This window comes from Desmodus rotundus, chromosome 3 (assembly GCF_022682495.2).
Source record: "Desmodus rotundus isolate HL8 chromosome 3, HLdesRot8A.1, whole genome shotgun sequence".
Taxonomy (NCBI): Eukaryota; Metazoa; Chordata; class Mammalia; order Chiroptera; family Phyllostomidae; genus Desmodus; species Desmodus rotundus.
Window position 1 is genome coordinate 10,823,149 of NC_071389.1, and position 25,136 is coordinate 10,848,284.

The following is a 25,136-nucleotide window of genomic DNA, read 5'->3' on the forward strand; positions in this document are numbered from 1 at the left end:
CTCATCGGCAAAACGGGGGCACAGCAGCCCTTACATAAGGCTGCCATGAGAGAGAGAACATGGGAAGGCCTTGGCACGTGTGATCTCGGGGCTCTCCAGACAAACAGAACCAACAGCAGGCACACAGGGAGCGAGAGAGGGACAGAGAGATTTACTGCACCGAACTGGCTCACCAGATCGTGAGCGCTGGCAAATCCAAATTCTGCCAGTAGGCTGGCAGGCCGGAGGCCCACGAAGAGCTGTGGGTGAGTCCAAAGGCAGTCTGCTGGCGGAAGTCCTTCTTGCTCAAGGCAGCATGGGTGGGGGAGAGGGTCAGTCTTTGTTCTGTTAAGGCCTTCGACTGATTGGATGAGGCCCACCCACAGTATGGAGGGCAGTCTGCTGCCCTCTGATTGAAATGCAAATCTCTTCCAAAAACACCTTCACGAAAACACCCAGAATAATGTTTAAGTAAAATATCCAGGCACGTAAAGTTAACCATCACAGCACGCAACAGTGGTCGTTTCAACAATGAGCAAATGGACACTGTCGAATCTCTGATTCTGTGTCTGGCATGGTTCCAAACACCTACATGAGTCAACCCAGTTCATGCTTGTGACGTGTGTGTGTGTGTGATCATTCCCAACTTACAGAGAGATGAAAGAAGGTCAGAGGCTGCCTTCTGTGCTCCAAAGTCACTTGCAGAGCTGGGATTTGAACCCAGCCCATCTGGCCCCAGAGTTCCCACCACGTGCAGCAGCTATTCCCGTTCATCAGAGCCTGTCCTCCCTCCCATCACACTGAGGGTGCTGTGCTGCTGACACCTAATGACAGAGTGGCCACGCCATCAGACTTAGAAGCCAGCCAGCCCCCACAAGCCCCACCAGAAAGTCCACCACTCGGATGAAGTAATAGGTACTTTATTGGGTGACATCAGGGCAAACCCATTGCCACTTCACAGTGCAGAGCCAGTGGGACCATGGACACTTCCAGCCCACCCACCCCGGCCCGGAGCTGGCCCCTCGTGGGAAACAACGCAGAATCTGGAAGGAAGCGGAACCCATGCCCTGTCCAGGCGACATCGGCACGCCCTGACCGACAGCTACGGCGTGGGGTCATGGCACTCGGGGAACCCCGTGGGGACCCCCTGCCAGCTGTCCTTGAGTAGGGCCTTGCATTTTTAGGGCTCCCTAAAAACTGTGCTCCAAAGTCACTCCTTACAGATCCCTTGCCACCCAGAATCCGACCTATTCGTGAGAGCCCACCTATTGGCTACGTCAAACAAAGAACAGGCCACCAAGGGCAAGTCCACAGAGCCACTAGCATGTAAAGGTGAAGATTCAATCCTCAGCCCTGGCAGGACAGGGACCCACGGTGCGTCTCAGGGGCCTAGCAGGTGCTGGGAGCAGCACCTCCCGGAGCCCATGCCCCCACAGCCGGTGGGAACGGTGCTCCTGCCAGAAGACCCCAGGCAGGCACAGGCTCCGAGAGTGGCAGTCCTGGAGGCAGGGCAGAAGCGCTAAGGGAAAGCTGACACAGCACGGTCCACCCAATTTCCAAAATCACAGCCCCAGTAGGAAGGACCAACATACCCCACACTTCAGCAAGTGGCCTCTGGCAGCCCCCAGGCCTACCCCATGGAGAGGGCCAGGAACCACGTGGGTATACAGGCTCCCAGGAGAAAGGCACATGGGCATCTAAGGTTGAAGGTCAGGCGCAGGTCCCCATTGGCTTGTGTGGGTCTGGGCAGTGAGCTGGTGTGAAAGGTGGGTGGCCCAGACCAAAGAGAGCAAGGTCAGCTGAAGTCCCACGCCCTGTAGACCACCCTGGTCACACCTAACCCACAGACCTGGAGAGCCAGGGCCCAGGCTGGGAGCCTCTGTGGGTAATAAGGTCGCCAAGGGGCACAGAGCTGCCCCCTTTTCCCCAGGGGCCAGGGGCTGCCCCACTATCATCCCCCAAGACCCTAAACCACTGGGCCACCGCGCTGAAGAAAGAGGAGGAAAGGACAGATGGAGAACCAGCTGGCACCAAGGTCGCACCTACAAGATGTAATTTCTAGGACGCCCGATGGGATGAAGGGCAGGAGGCCCGTTCCTCCCCAGCAGGATTTCAAACCGGAGCTGGGGCACCTGACCCCGAGATGTGGGACAGGCCAGGGTACGGGGCAGTGGGGGCAAGGGGCCAGCCCTTGGCTCTAGACAGGGGGCTGTCCCACAGGAAGCAGTGTGGAGGGGCTGGGGCGGGCCCAGTGCACTGAGGCCAGTCTCCTGGACAGACGACGGGTGGGCAGCGAAGGCACCGAGCCAGCTCACTGCATGTACGAATAGCGCCAATCCCCCAGGGGCTGGTGTGTCTCCTTGATGACCTGGGGCGAGGTCCAGCGCAGGAGGTAGTGGGGCCCCCCTGGCTTGTCATTGGTGCCTGTGGAAAAGACAGCTCTGTTTTTCTCCAAAAAGATACAACGCCTCGGGGCACAAGGGGAAAAGAAAGGGGTGGGGAGGAGTGGACAGATAAATGGGGCACCGGCATGGGCTGCAAACTACTAAAGTTAAACGAAACGTGTTCACAGGGGCCACAGGTTCCCAAGCACATCTGTGAGGAGCGCCCTTAGCCGGAGCTCGGGTGAGGGAGGGGCTGTGAGCAGACGGGACGTCGACACTCCCAGGGTCCCTGCACCTCGCCAGCCACGGGGGTCTCAGAGGCAGGGGAGCACTGCGGAGAGAGCACTAGCTCTGCCACTGGGCCACTGAAACCTTGGAAAGTCACCACCCCGATCCAAGCCTCAGTTTCCCCATCTGTAAAGAGGGGAGCTGGGCTGAAGGGGCCTGGCACATGGTGGCCCAAGCCGTGCATGCTGGATTCAAAAGCCAGCTCCGCCACTTCCTAGCCACGCGCCCTCGAGCGAGCCGCTTCGCCACCCGTGCCTCAGTGTCCTCCTCAGTAAAGTGGGGAGGAGCACTTAGCACCTGGGCCCACAGGGTTGTTGAAAGGACTCGGGGTGTGCGCGGTGCCCGTCCCAGACTGCTCAGGGAATGGCGCTGTTCCCATTACTCTTGACACCCTGGAAATGAAGAATCCCCAGTCTCCCACCAGGCACTTGGCTCCCCTCTGGAAACGAAGGCCCACTCACCGGAGGCTCGGGACCCCCCGAAGGGCTGCTGGCCTACCACCGCGCCAGTGGACTTGTCGTTGATGTAGAAGTTGCCGGCAGAGTACCTCAGCATCTCTGTGGCCTCCCGGACGACACCCCTACAAGGCAGGGCAGCAAGCTCACTCACCGGTGTAGCCCCAGGTCCAACCTCCTATACCTACTCCAGCCCAGGCTGCCTGGCCAGGTGAGCACTAGGCCCAGCCTGGGACAGAGACAAGGGCCAACCACCAGCTGTGGGCCACTGGGCCGGTTCCTTAGGGTCTCTGAGCCTCAGCTTCCTCCCCTGGAAATGGAGTTAACACGCCTCCCTTGTAGAGCTCCTGCAAGGACTGAGGATGTGGGTCAGGCGGCATCTGTTCAGAGACTGGCCCCTCCCAGTCCCACTTTCCTGCCCCTCAGGAGCTGGGGAACCCCAAAGCCCACACCCCACCTCTCAGGTTCACTCCCCTCTCCACTCTCTAGAGGCAGACAAGGGGTGGCACCTGGGCCATGGAGGAGGGAAAAAGCCAAGCCTCAGGACGAACACCATGGCACCCAGGTCAGAACCCTACCCCTGCAAGACGGGTGGGTGCCCCTGGCCCTGAGCCAGGGGCCCACTCTGCAGCATAAGGAGCTGGCCTCACTCAGACCGGAGGCCCCATCAGATTGGAGGAGCTGGCCAGAATCACCCATTTCGGGCCCCACTCCTAGAAGTCCAGATTCAACAGCGGGGCCACGGAATCTGCACTTTCACAAACAGCCAGGCTGCCTCTGTGTACCTGTGCTTGGAAGGCCTACCTGCCATCAAGGCAGAGATGAGGAGAGTAGACAGAAAGCAAGGGTGGCTTTGTAGGTTCCAAGTCCTGGTGTCCTGCCTGCACCTGGGACAGGACACCAGGCCTAGAAGTAGGGCTGCAGCCACTCACTTATCCTGGGCGAACACTGCCCCCGTGAGGCCATAGCTGGTAGTGCTGTCGACCAGCCGCAGCGTCTCCTTGTACTTGTCATCTGGGTAGACGTACACAGTTAGCACAGGCCCGAAGATCTCCTGGGAGAGAAGCCCCAACGTCAGCCCTGGCTGGGACCAGCCTGGAGGCCTCCCAGCCTGCTCTGGCCTCTGCCTGCGTTCTCAGTCCCCAGTCCCCAAGCCTCAGCCCACACCCCTCCTTGGGGCAGCACCGTGCCCAGCTCCTGCCCTGCCCACCCCACCCCAACCTCGCAAAAGATCTGAGGAAACTTTCCCATGCCCACAGATACACAGGAGACTTCTGGTAACAGCCAGTCCAGGAAGTGACCGACATAATCACTGTCCCTGCTGCCACCAAGGTGCCTTGACCCCTCGGAGCCTCAGCTTGTCCTCCGTAAAATGGGACTGGTTATACCCCCTCAGCTCAATCAAGGGCCAGCTGTGGCCGGCCCACAGCCAGGTCCGCAAATGTCAGCCGTGAGGGTCACTGCGGCGGTTGTGGGCTGAGGAAGTGCTGTGACACTGGACAGGGTCAGCAGTGTCAGGACACAGCACTGACCTTGGGGTCAGAGGCCTGAGCTCAAGGGCTGGCTCTGCTCTCGCTGGGGCCTCAATTTCCTCGTCCAAGAAATGGGATGACCCCCCGAGAAGAAAACCACAGGCCAGGGCCCTGTGCATGCGTGGTGGGAGGGAGAGGCTGTCCTCCCTCCTGTCCCGGCCACCTGCCCAGTCACCTCCTTCATGATGGGGTCCTGGGGGTCCTTGCTCTCGACAATGCAGGGCTCCACGAAGTAGCCCACGGAGTCGTCACACTTGCCCCCAGCCAGGACAGTGAGGCTGGGCGAGGAGCGCGCATGCTCCAGCCACTTCCTGATGCGGCCAAAGGACTGTGGAGGGCGGGGAGAGGGGCGTCAAGGACCGGATAGGGGGCCGTTCCAGAGGCAGCCCTCCGATACACTTGCCCCAACACCTGTTCCCGGAGGACCTGACTTCTGAAGCGGGGGCAGGGAGGGCCGAGGGTCTGTGTGAGCCCTGGCAGAGACGAGGGCAGATGCGCCTGCCCGTGTGCCTGTGCTAGAACGATGGGCATACCCACATCAATGTGACAGAAACCCAGATGACGTAAGTGTACGCACGGGCACGTGTACAGCCACGTCTTTGTTTAAGCATGTAGACGTACAGGGTGAGCAACCGTGGGTTTACAATCGCGAGTACGCCAAGGAGCTTACTGGGTGTTATTTAGCATCGTAGTACTTATTTGTATTACAACTACGAACCTGCCCTTGCCCACCCGCGTGTGCTCGTGTCACACGCATGTGTTCATGCACGCACACCTACCCATGCCTCTGCACACACGCAAACATGCACGTGGGTAGCTGGGTCTGCACGCATGTGGGTGGATTTGTTCATGTATGTGGATGGCTGTGTGTGCATTCGTGTGGAAAGCCTGGCATGCATTCCTACAGATGAATGTGTTCATGGGTGTGCAGTGTTTAGGTTTACGCTCACAGATGTGCACACCTGTTTGTGTCTGTGTGTATGACCATATGCACTCCAAGGGTGAGTAGGAGGTGAATTCTCCGCTTGGACGATTCTGCCCTTTCCAAAGCTGGAGGAGAGGGTGGCAATCTGGCTGTTTCCCAGCAGTGGGGGAACTAGGTGGTCTCCCAGTTAGGGCCCCCCATACCTCTTCCTCCCTCTTCACCCAGGCCAAGGCTCAGCTCCCCAGAACAGCAGGGTCCCAGCCCATACCTTGGCATCAATCACTGCGGAGAAGAAGGTCCCAAAATCCTCTGCAGGCTGAAGGCGGGGAGACACCAGAAGAGACGGAGTTGCCGCAGGCCCCAGACAAAGGGCCCCCCACCACACACACACACACACACACCCCAGCCCCACCCGCTCAGGAGCCTCCAGCCCCACCATCCGCCCACTGGGCCCAGGCAGGAGGAAGGCACCGCTTACGTCGCCCACTTTGATCCTGCCGTGCTCCTCAAGCAGCCGCTGTTTGATCTGCGGCCACAGTGAGTGCGGCACGTAGAGGCGGGAGCAGGCTGAGCACTTCTGGCCCCCGTACTCGAAGGCTGAGCGCAGGGTCCCGCTCACCACGCTGTCCACGTCAGCGGAGCGGTGCACAAAGTGGAAGTTCTTCCCGCCGCACTCTACGGGGGCCAGGGTGGGCAAAGAAGAAACAGTGGGCTCCCCCCGCCAGGTCAGGGGCCCACCGCACTGCCTACACCTGTCCATGGGGCCCTGTGATCAGTCCCCAATTCCGGGCGGATGAGAGCAGGAGAGCCACAGGGTTAGAGCTGGACAATGTCCCAGGAACCAACACGCCAGGACTCGGTTCCTCTCCGCAGGTGGAGGGCATCAGAGGTCACCAGGACCAACCCCCCATGACACAGAGGAAAAAACTGAGGCCGGGGAGGGGTGCTGCCCAATACAATGGCAGAGGACGGACCACTCCTCCTCCAGACGTGGGCACAGCTGTCTTTGAGCTTCCCCTAACCCCCCACCCAGCGAGAGGAGAGGGGGCCACTCTTGCCAACCGCCAGGGCTCCACCTCCCCATCCACGGTAGCTAATTTGCTGAATGACTGACGCGTGAATAAATGAATAAAAACGCACATCCTGAGGCACGGGTGCTCTGCACAACCCTGGGACCCGCCGGAGCAGCAGCTCTGCGCCGAAGGCCCCCAGGTCTCAGCCCCTGCAGGGCCACCCCGCCTACAGCTGCCTCACCTTCTCCTCTCTCATGATGGCCAGGGAAGGGAGAGGTCCCTGGAGCCACAGGGGAATGGGCAGGGAGAGGGGCCCTTACCTCCAGCTAGGCGTGGGAAGGTACGAAAGCGATCCAGGTTCTGGGCCACCTGCTTCCACAGGTGTTTAAAGGTGCTGAAATCAGAGGACAAGGTGGGGGTGAGGAAACTGGCTTAGGTGGGTGCCTGAGAGGGTGGGGGTGCTGGGGGATGGGCGCAGGCCCTGTCAGAGGAAGGAACTGGAAACCCAAGGGAGGAAGGCTAGGGTCAGCAGCCCAGGAGGAGGTGAGCAGGGGTCACATGGGGGAGGGGGGGAACCCAGCAGGTGGGGGCAGCTGGAAATGGGCAGCATCGCAGGCCTATAGGGAGGGAGCAAGGTGGGGCTTGGTGGCAAGATGGTATGGAAAAGGCCAGGGGAGGGGCCAGTACTGGGTTCGAGCTCAGACTCAGACACCCAAGGCTGTGTGATCTTTCGCTCATTATTTAACCTCTCTGAGCCTCAAATTCTGCACCTCATCTAGGAACTGGAGGGAACAGTCCCACTGGGCGGGGCTGTTCTGTGGTTCACTCCAGTGACAGTCAAGTGCTTAGGACAGTGCCGGGCACTCTGCGGGGCCTGATGGAGGACAGATGATGTCGCTGTCCGGGAGCCGTGCCCCTAGCCCAGCACCCAGGCGCCAGAGGCTGAACTGAGGAGGGTCCTGAGAGAGAGGAAGACTAGGCCCCCGCCTCCTCCCTGGGCTCCAAGTGTGACCAACCTCAGCACCACAAAACAATAAAAATGCTAATCACCAGGGAGCCAGCGACACAGTAGCTAATACTAATTTATGACTTTCCCACCTTTAGGCCTCACCAGAGCATGGCGAATGGGGCCAGGCCTGCTCCGCCCGCTAACAGGCAGGCAGGGACCCATGGGGCCCACAACGGGCAGAGCAGGCCTTTTGGAAAATGGCCCACCTCAGCAATTCTAACGCCGCCATCGCCACCCTGCAAACCTTGGAGGGAATAGGGGTGGGGGCACCTGAGGCCAGCAGAGAAAAGCCACGGCAGATGTCCTGGTGACACCTGGAAGGACTCTAGTGATGACCCCAACATCTCTACCCAGACCACCCACAGGCACCCGAAACACAAAGCGACCAAATCGTGAGTCATCTGTGCCTGACCTTCCCACTGCTCAGCCTTCCCGCTGCCTGACCTTCTGGCACTCACCTTGTGGACAATGCCCCCGGCCCCAAGCCTGGACATTCCCACTGACCCCCGACCCCAGACAGGTGATCGAATCTCCCTGCTACTTTCTCACTTGAACCGGCCCACTTTTCCCCATTCCCACTGTCTCTTCCCTGGTGCAGGCCCTGTCGTCCCTGCCCGATGTGGACAGACTCCTGCCAGCCTCCTGCTTCCAGAGCCACCACTCAGGGCAGAGGCTGCAGACACAGCACCCAGAGGGGCAGGCAGGGGGGCGATGGAGGCCGACCAGGCCTGCAGAGACACGTGGCCAGGCTGTGGGGCAGCTGGGGCACCCGACCAGCTCCGGCCAGTGGTGCCACGTGGAAATGCAGGCCCAGGGGGCCCAGAATGGCCAGGTTGTCGGAAGCCATCGAGTGGATTCTGACATGAAACTGTCAAGAGTTGTACAAGACTGGCTCATCTCTATTCAGAGTCAAAGAAAACAGAGCCACCTGCCAGGCCCCTGAGGAGCTACCATTTGTACTCTGCTTGAACCCTGACTAAGCCACTCCCCCAGCATAAAACCTTTGTTGTCTCCCTCATCTTCAGGTTAAAGTCCAGACGCCTGTTAAGTCACAGGGCCCTAGAATAAGGACTAAAATCCCGAGAGGAGGGGCCTTGTCTGTCCGAGTTCACTGCTGAGTCTTAGCATGAGCGGAGTCCAGCTGAACAGGTGGATGACTGAGCGGTCAGGACCCAACCGTGTCCTGCTCCCACCCTCACCCCTGCCCCCCACTCCACACTCCAGCCACGTGGGACCACCACCACCTCCCAGAGCACAAGAGCTTCAGCATTAATCCTCTGCATGTGCCGATCCCTCTCCAACAACACTCCCCCCACCTCCTCGCCCTTTGCCTGGCCAACGCCTCAGCACAGGTGCCACCTCCTCCAAGAAGCCTTCCTGACTCTCCTCCTCCAATTCATTCCAAGCTCCCTTGTGCCCTTTCCAATGACAGAGATGGCATCAAAATCAATATTGCCAAATACCTATAGGCTGCTTCCAGCCCGTGAAGTTCTTTCCTGTTTGTTAATTAGTTCAACCCCCAGGTTACTCTGCAAGGTAGGGATCATGGGTCCTGTTATACAGGTGAAAAGACGGCGGCTCAGCGAGGTGATGTGGCTCACCCACAGCCACACAGCCGGTGAGTGAGCACGGTCAGTGCCGGACCTCTGGGTTCACAGCCCCAGCTCCCGGGCAGAGGTGAAAAGGCGGTTGCCCTGTGAATGTCCATAAAGCCCCCCGCCCCACCCTACCCCTGAGACTTACGGCACGCTGCCTGTGAAGTTGATACCACACAGGTGCTCTGAGCTGGTAACAGTGTCCCCAAATGTGGGCCCATCAGCCGGCACAAACTGGATGACGTTGGGGGGCAGGCCAGCCTCCCGGAGGACGCGGTAGACGGCATAGCTGGCCAGCACGGCAGTGTCGCTGGGCTTCCACAGGACCACATTGCCCTGCCCGGGAGACACAGTGATAACTCAGAAGGCCAGGGGACACCAGCCCTAACTCCACCCCACCAAAGCGCAGTCATCCCTCACCTGGCACCACCAGGCCCCTGTGCAGGTCAGATGTCACCAACCCCGCACCTCCAGGTGGCAGGCACTATGGTCTAAAAGCCCTTGCCAGCATGACTATGGCGGGCGGCCCTGCCTGCTCCCACCCCAGCCAGGCTCCCGTCCTCTGGAGGTCTGCACGGGCTGGGGCTGCCAGCACCCCGCGGGCAGCTCTGTTCTGGTGTTTCTGAGTGTTGCTGGGTGCCCCAGGGTGCAGCTGGGCAAGCACTCACAGGGCTCCCGCTGCACACATCCCAGCGAGGGCATGTGGGTGCCTGGTGTGTGTGCAGAAGAACGAGGACAGCCCTGTATATGTGTGTCCCCCGGATCACCCGGCCACCCTGGAGTGGTCCAGGCCCCCAATGACTCGTAGCCCTCTTCCTACAACCCCTCAAGCCACCCAGGCCCTTTGCAGGCAGGGCCGCGACCTCCATCAGGCTGGAAGCTCATGAGGGTGGTGGCCACCTTGACCCTGGTAATGGCAGTGCAGCCCAGTGGCCTCAGAACTCAGCCTGAATCCTTATCCTCCCCATCATTCACCAGCCGTGCGACCGTGCGACCCTGACAGACCAGTCACCGGGCACACAGCAAGCATTCAAAGGTGAGCTGTAATCATCATCATCACCAGGGGTGAGGGGGTGGCCATCTGTAATAGTGTCCCCAATAAAAGTTTTACAAAGTCATCACCACCAACAGGCGCCATACACTCACCCGCTCGGGGCCAGACCTGCTTGGCATGCGACGTGCCTGGTCTCGTTGGCCCCTCACAACACTCAACTGCAGGCTTTCCCATTATCCCCGCTTTGCAGATGAGGAAACTGCCTCAGCGCAGTGCGGGGACTTAACTTGGGTCACCTGGAGCAGGCAAAGCCGGGATCCAAACCAGCCTCTGACCCCAAAGCCTTTCCACAGCCCCACGCTGCCTCCACCCTCCAAGCTTCTCCCCGTGACTAGGCCTGGGGCTCCAGGGGCTGGAGCGTGGCCTGTCTGCTGAGACAGGACTGGTGCGAGCTCCCACTACCCCTGCCACTGCCCATGTCTCACCATCAAGGCCGGCGCCCCCGCCAGGTTGCCGCCAATCGCAGTGAAGTTAAAGGGGGAGATGGCCGCCACGAAGCCCTGGAGACAGAGGAGGTGGTGAGGCCAGGCTCGTGGTGTCCAGCACCCCCTCCCACCCCGCACCTGTGGGTACCTCCAGTCCCCGGTACACGGTGCTGTTGGTGCTGGGCGGCACGCTGAGGGGCTGCTCCCCATCCAGCTCCACGGCAAACTTGGCGTTGAATCGGAAGAAGTCGATCAGCTCGGCCGCAGCATCGATCTCTGCTTGGATCACTGTCTTCCCCTGCGAGGCGGGAGGGCCAGGGGCTCAGCAGTGGCAGACGTGCCCCGTTAGCCCTCACAGGGGACCCTGTGCCCACAGTGACATCATGGGCAGGGTGCTGGCAGCGCCTGCCCGGGGTGAGTACATGTCCTCACTGGGCATGTTGGGCCAAGAACCAGGAAGCCTGGCGGCTGTTAACATTTCCTTAGACTGTCTGTTCTTCCCCATGGTGAATGTGAACCGCGGGGAAAGGGCCGTAGGAATGGGCCTTTCCCCAGTCGGAATGGCCCCACTTGGCACACGAGGTCACTGACAGCTGCTCGCCCTGCTCAGGACACAGAGCCAAGGAGGCTACAGGCACCACCCCTGCTCTTCATGGTCACGGCCCTTCCTACGAGCTCCTGAGTCTTCAAACAAAGAGGCACCTTCATCTGGTCTTCAAAGTGCGTGTGTCTCTTCCTGCCTGGTGTGGCTCACCGGGGGCGCTCTGGAGCCCGGCACCCACCCCAGGGGCTGCTGAGAAAGTCAGGGGACACTCGGCAGATGTGGAGCTGTCACACCACCTCTGTGCAGCAGGGGGACGATTCTCTGCCGGAAGGGCGCCGGGCTGCCCCGATCCCCTGGGTCTGCTCCCTGAGGACGGTGAAATCAACCCTTTCTCCCCGCTCTGCTCCTTTCCCAGCACTCTGGGCTGCGGCTGCCACTCTCTGGCTCAAAGGCACTCACTCCAAAACACGGAATCAGGAGCTCCCACAACTCCAGGAAGACATGATGCAAGGCCCGGAAAGATGGAGGACATTAACATGTGTAACTGTTCCCAAAACATTTGTAAAGGGCAACACACACACAGGAAGTCATTCAGCCCAATGCAATTTGAGCTGTAACTGACAAATGAATAGCACGCTATGGGAGGGGCCTGATCCTTTTGGACAGAGAAGGTTCTGGAAGTTTCACAGAGGAGACACTATCCGGGCTGGCCCTTGACAGGTCACGGGACAGAGGAGAGTGAGCATCCCAGGCAGGGCACACAGGTCAGAGGCAGGGAGAAGGGACACCCATGGTGTCCAGGAACCTCACTAGGTCCAGATGGGTACCATCCCAGGCAGGATGGCTTGGCAGAAGGGTAGAGCAGCTGGCAAGCTGGACAGGGTGGGAGTGCAGGGCCCTGGGGGGGGGGGGGGGGAGCAGGGCTCAGGATCCGGGATGGGACTCTCGGTAACAGATCTTGGTGGTGTGTAAGCCTGGAGTGACCTGCTGGAGGTCTCAGAAAAACTGGAGGGCTGTGGGAGTTTGAGCGAGCCCAGGGGTCTGCAGAGGGCAACTATCAGTCCAGGCAAAGCATGATGGGGGCCTGACCAAGGGTGGGGACAGACAGGGGAAGGGGCGTTTCCATGGTAGGACACGCAGGCTTAGTACAGTGCACCTTGCCTAACATTCCACATGTGCCTGTCCCTCTTCTAGGCCTTGTCCCTCGAGGATACCTGTGAGTCGCCAGCCAGCAACACAGGTCTGAGCACCCAGAAACTGCTCAGCTGACATCAGCCGAAGTGGACGGGGCACTGTTGCCCCCCAACCCCAGCTGTGGCTGCAGGCGCCTCACCTGTCCCATGATGGTCTTGGCAAGGACCTCCGCCCTGCGTGGCCCACTCAGCATATCCGCTGCCCTCAGGAAGATCTGGGCCCGGTCTGCGACAGGCTTCAGGTCCCACTCTTTCCTCGAGGCCAAGGCGGCCTCGATGGCTTTGTTGAGCAAGGCCTAATGAAGAGGTAAAGGTCGGGCTTCTTCCTGTAGCAGGAAGGGTCCCGCAGAAGGAGTAACGGAGGAGAGATCTGGAAGTCACGCTCCACCCGGGGGGGGGCCCTCCGTGCCCCCTCCCGACGGCTGCCGACACTGTGTCCCACAGCCAGTCACACTGTGTCCCACAGCCAGCCAGGCCACCCCAGGCTCGGAACCTGTCCTGCTGCCCGTCTGGAGACATCTGACCTGCCAGCTGGCTCAGCACACCAAGCACGTGGTGCTGAGACCCTCAGCTGCTAACCCTGCTCCACTTCCTCCCGTGGTCTCTCCTCTGGGCCTTGAACCCACCCTCCAGAGCCACCAGGCCTGGAGGTCAGGGCCCTGGTCTTGCCCTTGCCAGGCCAGAGCCACAGCCCGAGACACACACTTGCTGCGGGCATCCCAGGTGTCAACGGCCCTCATGGCCACACAACACCAGCTCCGAGGCTCCCTGCCACAGGCCACCCCATCCCCTCTCGATGGCCCTCCATGATACCAGTTCCCTGCCTGGCTTTCCATTCATGATGTCTCCAATTTCTCCAGACTCAGCCTTCCAGCATCTATCCTACACCCCACTCCCCCAGACACCATGTCAGGTTCACTGCAATTGGCCTAACTGGGGATGTCCCAGCCCTGACCAAGGAGCTCCCACTTGGCTCAAGTTAACCACTGTGTGCCTTAGTGAAAGACACCCGCCCAGGGACACCCTCAGTCCCGACCGCCCCAACTGCACCCCCATGCCCATGGCCAGAGGGGAACCGTGTCTGACCCCACCCCATCAGCAGCCAGCAGGCCAAAACAGGGGCAGCACCCTTACCCCAAAGTCGCCAGGGACTCACCTTGTCCGCATAGCAGAACTTGGCCACCTTGTGTCCATGGTTAAAGGGCTGAAAGGAGACAAGAGTGAGGTCACTGCCCCGGGGGGGGGGAGGGGGACGGTGCCAGGACAGGACGGGGCTCACAGCTGGGTTTCCAGGTAGGAGCCCTCGGGACACAGCCGCTCCCTGCCCTGTGACCCCCATGAAGCATCCAGTCGCCCAGCCCATGCTGATCTCTGCCCCTTGAAGGCCATGGGGGCACCTGCTGTTCCATGAGTAAGACTTGGTTCCCGGTCCAGGAGAATGGCAGGACCGCACAGTCTTTCTGGGAAAGCGTGGGCTTTGCAGTCAGACAGACATGGGTTTGAATCTCCATCTGCCTCCTACTAGCTGTGGGGCCCATGTAAGCTGACTTCCCATCTCCAAGTCTACCCATCTGGAGGACTGGGACTTCCCTGACTCCTAGCAAGGGGAGGAGGACCAACGGGGGTCACAGGTGCAAATTCTTCAGACCCGGTCTGGCACGAGGATATGACTCAGTGATGGCACTGCCACCATGCAAGGTCCGACACAGTGCCCTAGTAGAGCGAGGCACTCAGGACCCCTGCACGCCCTGAGGTCCCTGGAGCATAGTCATCGCCTCCAGAGCCCCTTGCATGGGACCCAGACTCACTCACCTACAAGGGACAACCCTAACGCTGACAAGCAGACCCCGGCAATTCTGGGTTGGCACGTGCAGTAACGCGGGCAGAAATCTCCCTTCTTCCCTACCCAAGGCTGGTGATGGGTTGTACAGCGTGATTACCAACGCTCTGCTACCTGTTAGTCTGCCCACGGACTGTGGGGGGCCTTCCTGTCTAACATGGCAGCCACTGGCCGTGTGACACACGGTAAGCTCAGTTCCTCAGCTGCACGAGGTATGTGTCATGTGCTCAACAACCATGTGTAGCTGGTGGCTGCTGGAGGGGACAGCACTGATGTAGGATGGACGTATCCACTGTCAGTACAGAAAGTTCGACTGGGCTGTGTGGCCCTGATCTCAGTAGAAAACGGCCCTTCCCCCTCTGTTTAATGCCTGGCACAATCACCTGTGTCCTGCCCATACCTGTGGCTGACCTGTGACACCTGGGGACCCGGGAAGGCAGCTAGGAGCCAGGCCCTTCAACTCAGCACATATGACTGGACTACAGGTACCCCGAGTCACAGTGTGTCCCCGTGACATTGCTCCTGCGCAAATGCCTGGGCTCCAGTGACACCGCGTGGCCAGTCAGTGAGGTCGCAGGAGAAATGAAAATCAGAAGTGCCCGCCCAGGGGGTTATCAAAACCCCAGCTACCTGGAAAAATCCGGGGTGCCATGGTGGCCACGGAGACCTGGGGAACTGCAGGTAAGGGCAGTTCCGGGCAGTTCCAGAGACACGAGCCGGTGAGCCAGGCCGCGGGAGCCGCTCTCGGCTGGTACCTGGCACACACCTGGTGCAGACCTGAGGAGCCTGGCATGTGCTCTGCGGCTCCAGGTCATCTGTGTGGCAGACTCCGGTCCCAGGCTGTTCTGGGAGCCCTTCAAGTGGAGGCCCTGGGTCCTGACCCTTATTCCTGCCCAGGCCTGCTCAGGGATCCATCTGGACGGAGCCTGAACATGCTCACCCCAACTGCCAGAGGGCCAGCCCTTCACTCCCCTCCCCCAGATTATAGACCTATGAGTTTCTTGGTCCCTCCAAGTGTGTGCCAGTTCCCGGCTCCATCAACTCCAAGCAGGTGGGTTTCTTAGGCCAATGTCATCACGGGGCTTGGAGCCCGGCTTTCTCACCCTAGCCCACCATTCCCCCCAAAACCTGCTGGTGGAGAACTCCACCGAGGACAACAGAAAATGCTGTGAGAACCAGAGTGGGCTAGAAAAGTCTCCTGACATCACAGTGAACGACTTCCAGGGGTTTAAAAGACGTGTTAATGCTAGTGAATATGCTGCCTCTCCACCCTCTTCAGGAAGTTAGGCTGTGAATGAATTCACCTGAATCAAAATCGGTGGAACGTGGTTCTGGAGGGCTGGCCTATCACCCCTGTTCCACATCTGTGCGCCCCAGGCGGCTCACGGGACATCTCTGAGCTTCCCCTGGATGATCTGTAACACTTCCTGCTCTTCCCACCTCGAAGGGGAAAGGCAGGGGCTGCGGGCGGAGCTTGTGCAGGTGGGACACGGCCTCAGGAGGTGTCAGGGGAAGGAGCCTGGGCCCCACCTGGCCACGCCCTGGACGCTTACCTCAAAGGAGCTCATCATCAGCTGTGGTTCCCAAGTACAGGCCAAGGCTTTGGCAGCTGCCCTTTCTTTGAAAGCATGATCTTTAATTCTGACATTCTATTCTTGCTTTCTTTGAGAGAGTGCTCAATGAGACCATTTTTCTAAAGTGCTGGTGAAGCTGGTACCAGTCACTGCTTTTAACGTCCTCCTGGCAGGTGTGAAGCTGCACCTTGTATGGCAGGCCCAAGACGGCTTTTGGAAGTTGCACACGGGTGCATGGAATCCCCAAATCTGGGAGTGGGCTAAAAAAGCTTTGGAGGCAGAGATCCCACCTCACATGCTCACGTGCTGCCCAAGAGACAGACCCCCAGATTCAGGGAGGGGCCAAGAGCTGCCCACCCACTGCACTTACCGACACCTGGTACTGCACGTCCGAGGTCCACACCTCCTCGTCCCCCACCACGCACGGGATGGCTTCTGTCCGGCCCTTTAGGTCCTTCAAGGCCTGAGGAGAGGACAAGATTCCCCTGTTGTTCCACCTAAAACCCAATGCAGTCTGCAAGTGCAGATGCCCCGGTGAGACCAGCTGGGCCAGGTTTGTGGCTGGAGAGCGTGTGCTCCCCTGGGGAGAGCGTGTCAGCCCCCTCCACTGTCACCGCCTGTCTGTCATGCAGGAAGGTGAGGCCTGATTTGTCAGGTGTTCCCATTACAAAAGAAGATTTAAAAAACTGCACCTGCAATTTACGTGGAATCTCACCATTTTTAAAATACTGGCGATTAATGGGAGAACACGTTGAAGCATAAAAGGTCTGCAAGCTTAGGACCCCTGACTGGCACTGAGGCCCCAAAGTGGCCCCGGTTGCCACCCGGCTGCTCCCAGCCCCTCCCACGGTCCAGACAGGCAGCCTTCCCCAGACCCCAGGTTTCCTTCCAGGGCCGGGAGCAGAGGCAGAAGGGGGCAACAGCTACAGGCACAGAGCAGCATCTTAGGGCTGCTGAAGGCTGACTCTGCTCCACGCCCTACACCCGCTAGCACCCCCTCCTTACCTTCTGCAGTGCATCTCGCTCGGGGCTGCCCTGCGTGAAGGCCAAGATGGGCTCGTTGGCTACCTTCAGGGAGGAGGTGTGTTTCCACCGAAGTCTGGGTGCAAAGACGGAGAAGAGATGCAGACAGGTCAGCGGGGACCACCAGAGATCCAGCCCCTCTGTCTCCAACAGGGGATCCTGGGATGGCCCAGGATCCTGAAATCCAGAGCGATTACAGAACTGGCAGGGCGAGACAGGCCTTGGGGTACAAAATCCAAGTTCAAGTCCCAGTCCTGCTACTGTGTGTCTTTGGGCATGCTTAGCTGCCTCCTCTGAGCCTGTTTCTACATCAAGGAAGTGAGAATAATGACATAAACTCACACAGTTGTTTGAAGTTTAAATCACAGACACAAAACCATTTCTAAAGTGTTTGCACAGAGAGGGTTTATTTCCCTTCCTTTCCCCACGATGCAAACTTGATTCCAAAACAGACCCAGTCTCTTTCTCTACGCTGAAAAGGCAGGACATCCCAGAGCTGGGTCCCGTCAGAACTGAACTAGCAGACAGTCCCAGGCACAAAGACTGGAATTCACAGTGAGCAGGAAGTCCAAGATGTGGACCATGAACTTGGAGGAGTGCCCTGTGCTCAGTTCACAGAGATGGGGAGGGCTGGTTTGGGGGTTCAGCGCCAGAGTCCTGGGTACTGAGTTTCGAGAACTCCCTGTTCTGGCACTGGTAGTCAGTCTGGAACCTTGGGACCTCATTGATTAGTGACCATCACCCCTAATGTGTCTGGGGTGACAAGGTGCTCATATGTGACATGAGGACATATGGGTAAGACGTTAGGGTCAGTCACTCCAGAGCTGGAGCCTCGGCTGTGGGGCTTCCCTGCAGGTCTCAGTTGCCTCATCTGTAAATGAGGACATCAACGATAAAGGCCACCAAATACACAGGGTTTGTTAGAGGGCTTGTTCAGAGCGCCTCCCATCCACCATGGACAGGTCCATCGATGGGTCTCGCCAGCAGCCCCACTAAAGAAATAAGGGAACTGAGGTCCTAAAAGGGAAATGACTCGTTCCAGACCAAGATGAGGAGAGACCTGGATTTGAATCCAGAAAAAACCCAGAGGTCATCCCCTCTGGTGCCAATGTCCCCAGCCAGAGGCCAGCAGGGGCACCCCTGCATTTGGACAGGCGGGTTCCCATTTGATGCAGGAGGGAGAATGCATGTCTTGGGGGGGGCGGGTGCAGGCCCTCATTTAGCAAGAGGGGAGGTGTCTGGTACTTTGGGGGTGGCACGGTGACCCTGGTTTCATCTGTGCCTACACAAAACTAGGGCGGGTATTGTCGCGCCTCACTGCATCACGGCCTTGGAGGGACCTGGCTGAGGCCTGTGCTCGGTGGGCTGGCTCATACCCTGCAGGAGAACAACCTTTTACCCGGGTCACTTTTCCCCTCCTCAGTGGGAAGAGGTCTGGGGGCTCACGGAGCTGGCCTGGGAGGCCTGGAGGAAGGACACGGAAAGGGAGCTGTGAGGGCCGGTCCTACGCTCATCTTCCAGGTTGCTGAACACATGCTGCATCTCCACCGCTGTCCTACACCCCGAAGACACAGTGGTGACCAAGACAGCAGGGCCTCTGGCTGCACGCTGCTGACCTCCAGTGTTGGACACGGGCAAGAAATAAACACTAGAAGGACAGAAGGAACCAGAGTGGTGCAGCCACATCACCCGGGGTGGTCAGTGGGGGCCTCTCTGAGGAGGTGAGCTCAGCGAAGAACAGAAGGGGTTTGAGAAGAGCTGGGAGAAGCAGTTCAGGCCCGGGGAAGGGCAGGAAGGGGCCTGAGCGGTGAGGGGGCGGGGCTGGGTTGCCCAAGATGACCAAGGGCAAGGCGGCAGGGGACCTTCTCCCTTTCCCCCACCCCACCCAGGCCACACCCACCAAGCCCAAGGACACCCGTCACCAGACTCAGGCCCCACCCTCCCCACCACACGAAGCTCAGCCACCTAGTAGCTGTGTGACCTTAGGCAAGTCACTGACTAGGGGTGCCGCCCATCTTGCAGGGTTCCTGGAAGCCCTGAAGAGATAATAATGCTAAGCCATAGAGGTGCTTGATAAAATAAAATCCACACTGCTCCTTCCACCAATGACAGTGGGGAAGGGCAGAGACTAGCTCAGGGACGGCGGTATCTACTCCGAGGGCCATCTGAAAGGTTCCAGCAGCCCCTCTGGGCCTCAGGAGCAGCACACTACCACCAATCCGTAATCAGATACGGCCAGGTCCTCTCTGAGCCAGCAGTGTGCAGCTGAGAGTCAGCAGAGGAGGGCTGGGCTGGAGCCAGAAGTTGGGTGCCCCCCTCTCTGAACCCCAGTTTCTGCTGGGTGGGAAAAGCACAGGCTCTGAAGCAGACATCCTGGACCAAAGCCCACACCTGCTCCGAGACCGCGGCCCATTATTCTCAACACTGCAGCCTCTGCCCCCTCACCTAAGAGATGGGGGTGAGCCCAGGCTCCTGGCAGGCCCTCGTGAGAACTAGTATAAACTCGCTGGCCTTTCCCCACCCCTCCTGCCCTTAGGTTTTTCTAGAAAAACAGTAAAGGTCTTCCAGAATGGTTACTGCAATGCCGCAGGCTTTCAAAGGCAAGGCAGGCTTTCAAAGGCAAATCGGTTCCCAGATATCTCCAGGGTCAGAGGTTGGCCCCACCCTGCTGGAATCAACAGCACCACCTTCCACCCAAGGGCAGAAGCTGAAAATGCCGGTGCTCCCAGCTCTCCCTTCCCTATTCCCTCCCAAAGTCCTGCAGGCCTGCCCCACCGCCCCCAGGGCAGAGGTCCACTGTGAGCCTTGGATCACATACCGCTAGGGCTTTCTCTAGGCTTGCAAAGTCCAGGCCCTGGCAGAGTGTGGCCTAGGGAGACAGACTAGTTCAAAGATCAGTCCACGTCAGCCAGAGCCAAAAATCAATCAACCAATCAATAAATCCAAAGACTCTTGTCAAACATGCTTGGTTTTTTTTCTTTTTCTTTTTTGGCTCATGGACCATTTGGAATGGTCCAAATTAACAGGAACACCCTTCCATTGCCTCAGGAAAAGGTGTAGATGCATCATTTGCAAAACCTGGGGCCTCCAAGGGGGCCAGGAAGGCCCGCCCAGGCAGGACTGTACTGTCCATCCAGGCACACTCTCACTCCCCCTCCAGGACTCAGGAGAACACAGCGAGGTGGGACGGGCTGGCACCGTTTTTCACCACACAGTTTCCTGATCACCCACCAGGTGACTGGCTCTGGGAGGCAGAGATGACCCCACCCCAACCTTCCCACTGCAGGAGAGAGGCACGGGGCAGAGTCCAAATTTGACCCGGATTCCCTAACCTCCTAGAGTGCTCCTCCCGCGCACCCCGGGACCTCATGGCCTGGGTGGGAGACCTTAGCTGCCCCTCCCCACCCCGTGCAGGTGCCAGGATGGTGGCTAAAAAAGCCACATCAAAACACCCCTTGCTGTGACCAGTGTCAGGGCTGGATGGTGCTGCAGGACAGACAATGCCACCTCAGAAATGTGCAGCTGGAAAAACTGGGGGAAGCGGGGCAGGCGCTGGGGGGGAGCGCTTGGTCTCCCTCCCAGGTTGCCTGGGGGCCACACCCTGGTCCACAGTACCACCAGCTTTTGCAATGGCCACTCCTGCTCCACTGTCACCAAGCTACTCCCCAAATCTCGGCCAAAGTTACAGTTTTAACTCGAAAATCCGATCATCACACAGAGAGACGGAGTAAGCATTTGGCTCAACACTCCGCTGCGGCCTCTCGTCTCTTACGTAATAAAAAGTCAGACTCCTCACCAAGACCTCCAGACCCATTTCCCGCGGCGCCCACCACCTCCCACCTCATCTGCTGTGATCCAGTCACCCTGGTCGCACTTGTGGTCCCCTCTGCACGGGATGTTCTTCACTCGGCAGGCCTCGCACCGCCTGGATGGGGCCCTCAGATCCTCATTAGCCCCGCACTTTTCTCACAGCACGGGTGCCAGCCCTCACCACGGAGCTGGAGCTCCGACTGGCCATCGGTGCTCCCACCAGGCCGTAAGCTCTGCTCGGCCAGCCTGTGTCCATCCCACCTGCCGCCAACACACTGCCCAGCCCAGGGCACGCATTTGAGAAATACCTTTTAGAATAGTTAACGCCCAAGTGATGTCCGAGCTGACCCGAGAACTGGACTCCCAGGCCAATGCTCTCCTGCTAAGACCTGGGTCTGAACACAGCTGGGGTCAGGGGTGGCCAGGGCCAAGAAGGGGAGTAGAAAGGAAACCACTCTTGCTTCATTCAGCACCCAGGCTTTTCCAGCCGTTACCTGGGACCTAATAAGGCTCATCTTTCTCATCACAGAAATAAGGGGCCAGCAGTGGAGGTGAGCAGAGAAGTGCGGGGCCCAGGGCAGGTCCAGAAGGGAGGGGCATCAAGCCCAGGACGTTGTGTTTCCACTTTATTGCCCCAGAAACCATCAAGGGACATTTATTAAGTACTTACAACACACGCCTAGCTAAGAGGTTATCTCATTGAACCCACCCTACAAATGCATTATCACCTCCACTCAGCAGATGAGGAAATTGGGGTTAAGAGATTGTTACTCCTCCCGCCCCTGATCCAGTGATGGGGCAGGGTCTGACCCAGGTCTTCCTCCCTCGGGAGATACACCCTACCCTACGGCAGAAGCACCCGGATCATCTCAGAGATCCCTGGTCAGTTGGGGCTGGTGGGACAAGTGCCTCTTCCTCTCTCTCAGCACTTCCCACCTGAGGAAAGAGGCCACCCTGACGAGGACAGTGGCTTGCCCGAGGTCACACCGTGGCCCACTGGCACTACCAGCTCAGCCCAGGGCTTTCCATTCCACGATGTCATCTCTGCCAGGGAAGAAAAGGTCTGAAGGGAAAGAGCTCCCTACAAGGGCAGGTGTCCCCCCCACCCTCCGGGGAAGAAGGGCTTGTGTGCACATCAGGGTAATTGATTAGAGGGAAGGGAAAGGGCTGAGGACATCTGAGTCCCACACCTGCCACCATCCCTGTGCTGCAGGGACCCTCTTGTCTCGACAATCCCGACAAAGGGCGGTCATTCAGGGGAGCTCACTGATGGAAGAAGGGATCAAAGCAATGGCGGAGCAACACTTACTCAGTTGTCTGGGTGCCAGACACTTGGAAGCGGTTTTCGGACATGAATTCATTCAATCTCCACGACAAGTCTATTATCTTTATTTGCCACATGAGAACACCAGGTGGCCCACAAAGGTCAAGGAATGTGCCCAGGGCCATAGACCTGCTAACAGCTGGAGCCAGGACCTCACGTTGTCCTTGGTCCTCTTCCAACAGGAACAGTTTAGCACCTACTATGTGCCAAGCCAGGCGCTGCACCCTGGAAGCAAGTGCTCCAGCGTTGCCAGTGCCAACCGCTGCCTGAGTGGGGACTTTCTAGCCACTTCAGAAGCAAGTCTTAGGTTCACCATAGGTTCCACTTACTCCATTATTCAAGCATGGCAGAGCGCACCCCGGGGACCAGGCCCCCAGCATTTCACTTGGCTCCTCAGTAACCCATGATGTAGGTTACCACCCCCATTTCACAATGTGAACACGTAAGGCCATGGAAAGTGAGGAAAATTCATCCCGGGCCCTAACCTAGGAAACTCCAGGCCTGCCAGTCGACTGCCTCCTCTCTCCTGTGGCCCTGACTTCTGGCCCTTTTCTCTATTTCATTCACGTTACCGTGGGCATCCTTGGTTATGTCTTTGCAAAGAGCCAAGATATGTATCTATATCTATGTATAAATTTAACAAATTAAAAAAGAAACAACTAGCCCAGGCACACAGTAAGTCTACAATGAATGTTAATTTTTGTCCCTTTCTTGCTCTTGTACCAGGCCCCCTAGTTACACAGGGAACAGAGTCAGTAATACCGTAATAACTATGCGTGGTGCCAGGTGGGAACCAGACATGGTGATCACTTCGTAAGGTGTATAAGTGTCTAAGCACTATGCTATGTGCCTGAAACTAATACCATATTATATGGCAACTATAATTTTTTTTTAAAGTATTTGCAGATGAGCCTGTTTTTTATGTTGCTGTTGTTGGTTTTTAAGCAGATATATTCCTGGAAAGTCAAAAGATATGAATTAAAATGATGACAGTGATTATCTGTGTGGTGAGCTTACAGGGGATGTTTGTATTCTTTTTTGTGTTATCTGTTCTTTTCACTATGATCACACACTAATTAAATAAAGAGAAAAGACAATCAAAAGTATTTTTAAAAATTGGCTGAGATTCCTGGTACTCTGGGCAAAAAGGGAAACACGAAAGAACATCACCTGCGCAGGGTGGGTTCTCAGTAAACCACTAAGTCTCCGGGACTTCCATCTGGAGTCCAGAGGGGTGGTCTCAGAGTGCAGAGAGGCCTGAGAATGGCACAGGCTGTGCCAAGTGTGGCCCCAACCTTGGCTTGGGCGAGGAGCCCTTCTCTCCTATGTCCTCCTCCTGCGCCCTTTCCTACCCAATCCCCACCCACGAAGAACACACAGCAGTATTGAATTCCTGCCCAGGGCCCTGCTGTGCCATCCCTTGGGACACTGATTAAGTCAGAAAGGGCCTAGCTCAGCAGAAGAGCCAAGCTGGCCACAGTCACAGGGGTCAGGCAAACAAAACTCAAATTGGGGGCGGGACCGCTCAGCTCTGAAAGGAAAAAACAGGCCCTTAAAGGGGCAGCCTCGCCAGACCCTGAGCCCCTCCGAAGCAGGGTCTGTGTCCTACCTCACCACCCAGCTCACGGCAGAAAGGGGCTCTGATAACATTCATCGCTGAGTGAGCAAGAGTCTAGGAAGCCAACGCCACACTGTGGACGTTTGCAAATCTGCGTTTGCAGGGCACCTCCACTCGGCAACCACACCTTTGCTTCTTCATCGGTAATTCGAAAGAAATACTATCTGCCGCACAGAAGGTTACATACACGTGATAATGACGATCATGACAATAACCGGGCATTGCCTCCGGGCCTGCCACCGTTCGATGCACTTTAATGTATTAACTCATTCAGTCATTACAATAAAACATATACCAAACGCCTAGTGCAGCGTTTGGCACATTATAAGCACTCTATAAACATTATTCCACCTACCACAAGAAAGGAGTCCCTTTTCTGCCCAACACTTAACTTGAAAAAAAAAAAAGGGAGAATAGGAAGAGAGGTAGAAATTCCGATAGAGAGAGTAGAGGGAAGACTGGGAATCCCAGAGGTGGGCCCTGAATGTGAAACTGAGGGAGGGGAGGGAAGAGTGTGGTGTGCCAAAAACAGAGGAGCCCCGGGAGGAAGACAGCGCAATCCGGAAGTGGGCACATTTTAAAAATCCGTGTTTGGAGCAAAACAAGTACGTAGCAGGCTATTCTCCGAGCGTGGGAGCCGAGAGAGCGCCGAGGCACCGCGACCGGCCGTAAGATTCGGGAAGAAGGTTCCCCTTGCTGTAGGAAAAAGACTTGGGAGTCGCAGTGGGAGGAAGACCTCGGTGTCGGCAATAAGCACTGGAAGAAGCGACCCGCGCAGAGGGGAGCCCCTGGGAGCCCGGCGGGAGTCCGGCAGGGGCAGAGTCCCCTGAGGAGGTTGCCGAGCAACTCCTGGGACCCCGAGCCAGCAGCATCGCTCGGGGCCTCCATAGGCCTGTGCTCACTCACCTGGCCCCACTCCAGGGGCAGCCGAGCAAGGCACGGCGAAGAGCAGGTTGCAACAGCATCTTCAGCTCAAGGTAAGACTGTTCGCGGGACCAGCCACCCCCGGTGCAGCTGACCTCGCTGCCCCACCCGGAGCACACTACTTTGAAAGAAGGGGATTCCGGTCACTCCGGCCGTCCTATGAGTCAGGGTCAACCGAAATACCTCTATATTTTCCTATGATAATAAGTAATTCTCTTTTCTAGTGCATGAAAGAGGCCTTTGCGCGACATAGAGCTAGGTAATACAAGAGGGAAGTCTTGAAATATACTCGTTTCTTCCTCCTCTCTTTTTGGTATGACCCAGTTGCCTTCTAAAGGGCCCGGCTCGGGGCCCCATCGGCCAATCAGAGTGATACAGGGAAGTTTGTGGGCCAATCAGAGGGGTGGTTATGTCGCAGTCTTCTACGGCCAGGGGAGGGGCTGGAAGAGCCAGTGAGAGAGCGGGAATGGTACAAGTGTGGGTGGGGCGTAAGGTCTACTGCTTTGCGCGTCAGCTGCTGCTGCGGAGGTCCCAGGCAGAACAGCTGGGCAGCCTCTGGCAGGGGCTTATCACTCCTTTTCCCCTGCAGGGCCAGGAGTGCATTCCTGGGAGGGGACTGCCGTCCCT

At 58.0% G+C, this 25,136-nt stretch overlaps 1 protein-coding gene across 1 annotated transcript; it reads right to left on the reverse strand.

The window, feature by feature from the left end:
• Positions 1 to 883: 883 nt before the first annotated feature.
• On the reverse strand, positions 884 to 24,756 carry ALDH4A1 (aldehyde dehydrogenase 4 family member A1). Its single transcript, XM_024554288.4, has 15 exons — positions 24,492 to 24,756; positions 16,816 to 16,909; positions 16,181 to 16,273; positions 13,553 to 13,600; positions 12,537 to 12,692; positions 10,808 to 10,957; positions 10,660 to 10,734; positions 9,329 to 9,516; positions 6,897 to 6,970; positions 6,042 to 6,238; positions 5,832 to 5,879; positions 4,814 to 4,966; positions 4,039 to 4,160; positions 3,113 to 3,231; positions 884 to 2,403 (listed from the first exon to the last, which is right to left on the reverse strand). Exons 1-15 carry the CDS (start codon positions 24,548 to 24,550, stop codon positions 2,291 to 2,293), a joined length of 1,689 nt encoding a protein of 562 aa, XP_024410056.2. The 5' UTR covers positions 24,551 to 24,756; the 3' UTR covers positions 884 to 2,290.
• Positions 24,757 to 25,136: the final 380 nt, after the last annotated feature.

Excerpts from the sequence above, each read along its gene's own strand:
- ALDH4A1 (XM_024554288.4), bottom strand. The coding sequence starts at position 24,550 with ATGCTGTTGCAACCTGCTCTTCGCCGTGCCTTGCTCGGCTGCCCCTGG. Across the intron at positions 10,958-12,536 it reads CCAAGACCATCATGGGACAG|GGGAAGACAGTGATCCAAGC; the intron begins GTGAGGCGCCTG and ends CCCGCCTCGCAG. Across the intron at positions 9,517-10,659 it reads CGGGGGCGCCGGCCTTGATG|GGCAATGTGGTCCTGTGGAA; the intron begins GTGAGACATGGG and ends TCTCCCGGGCAG.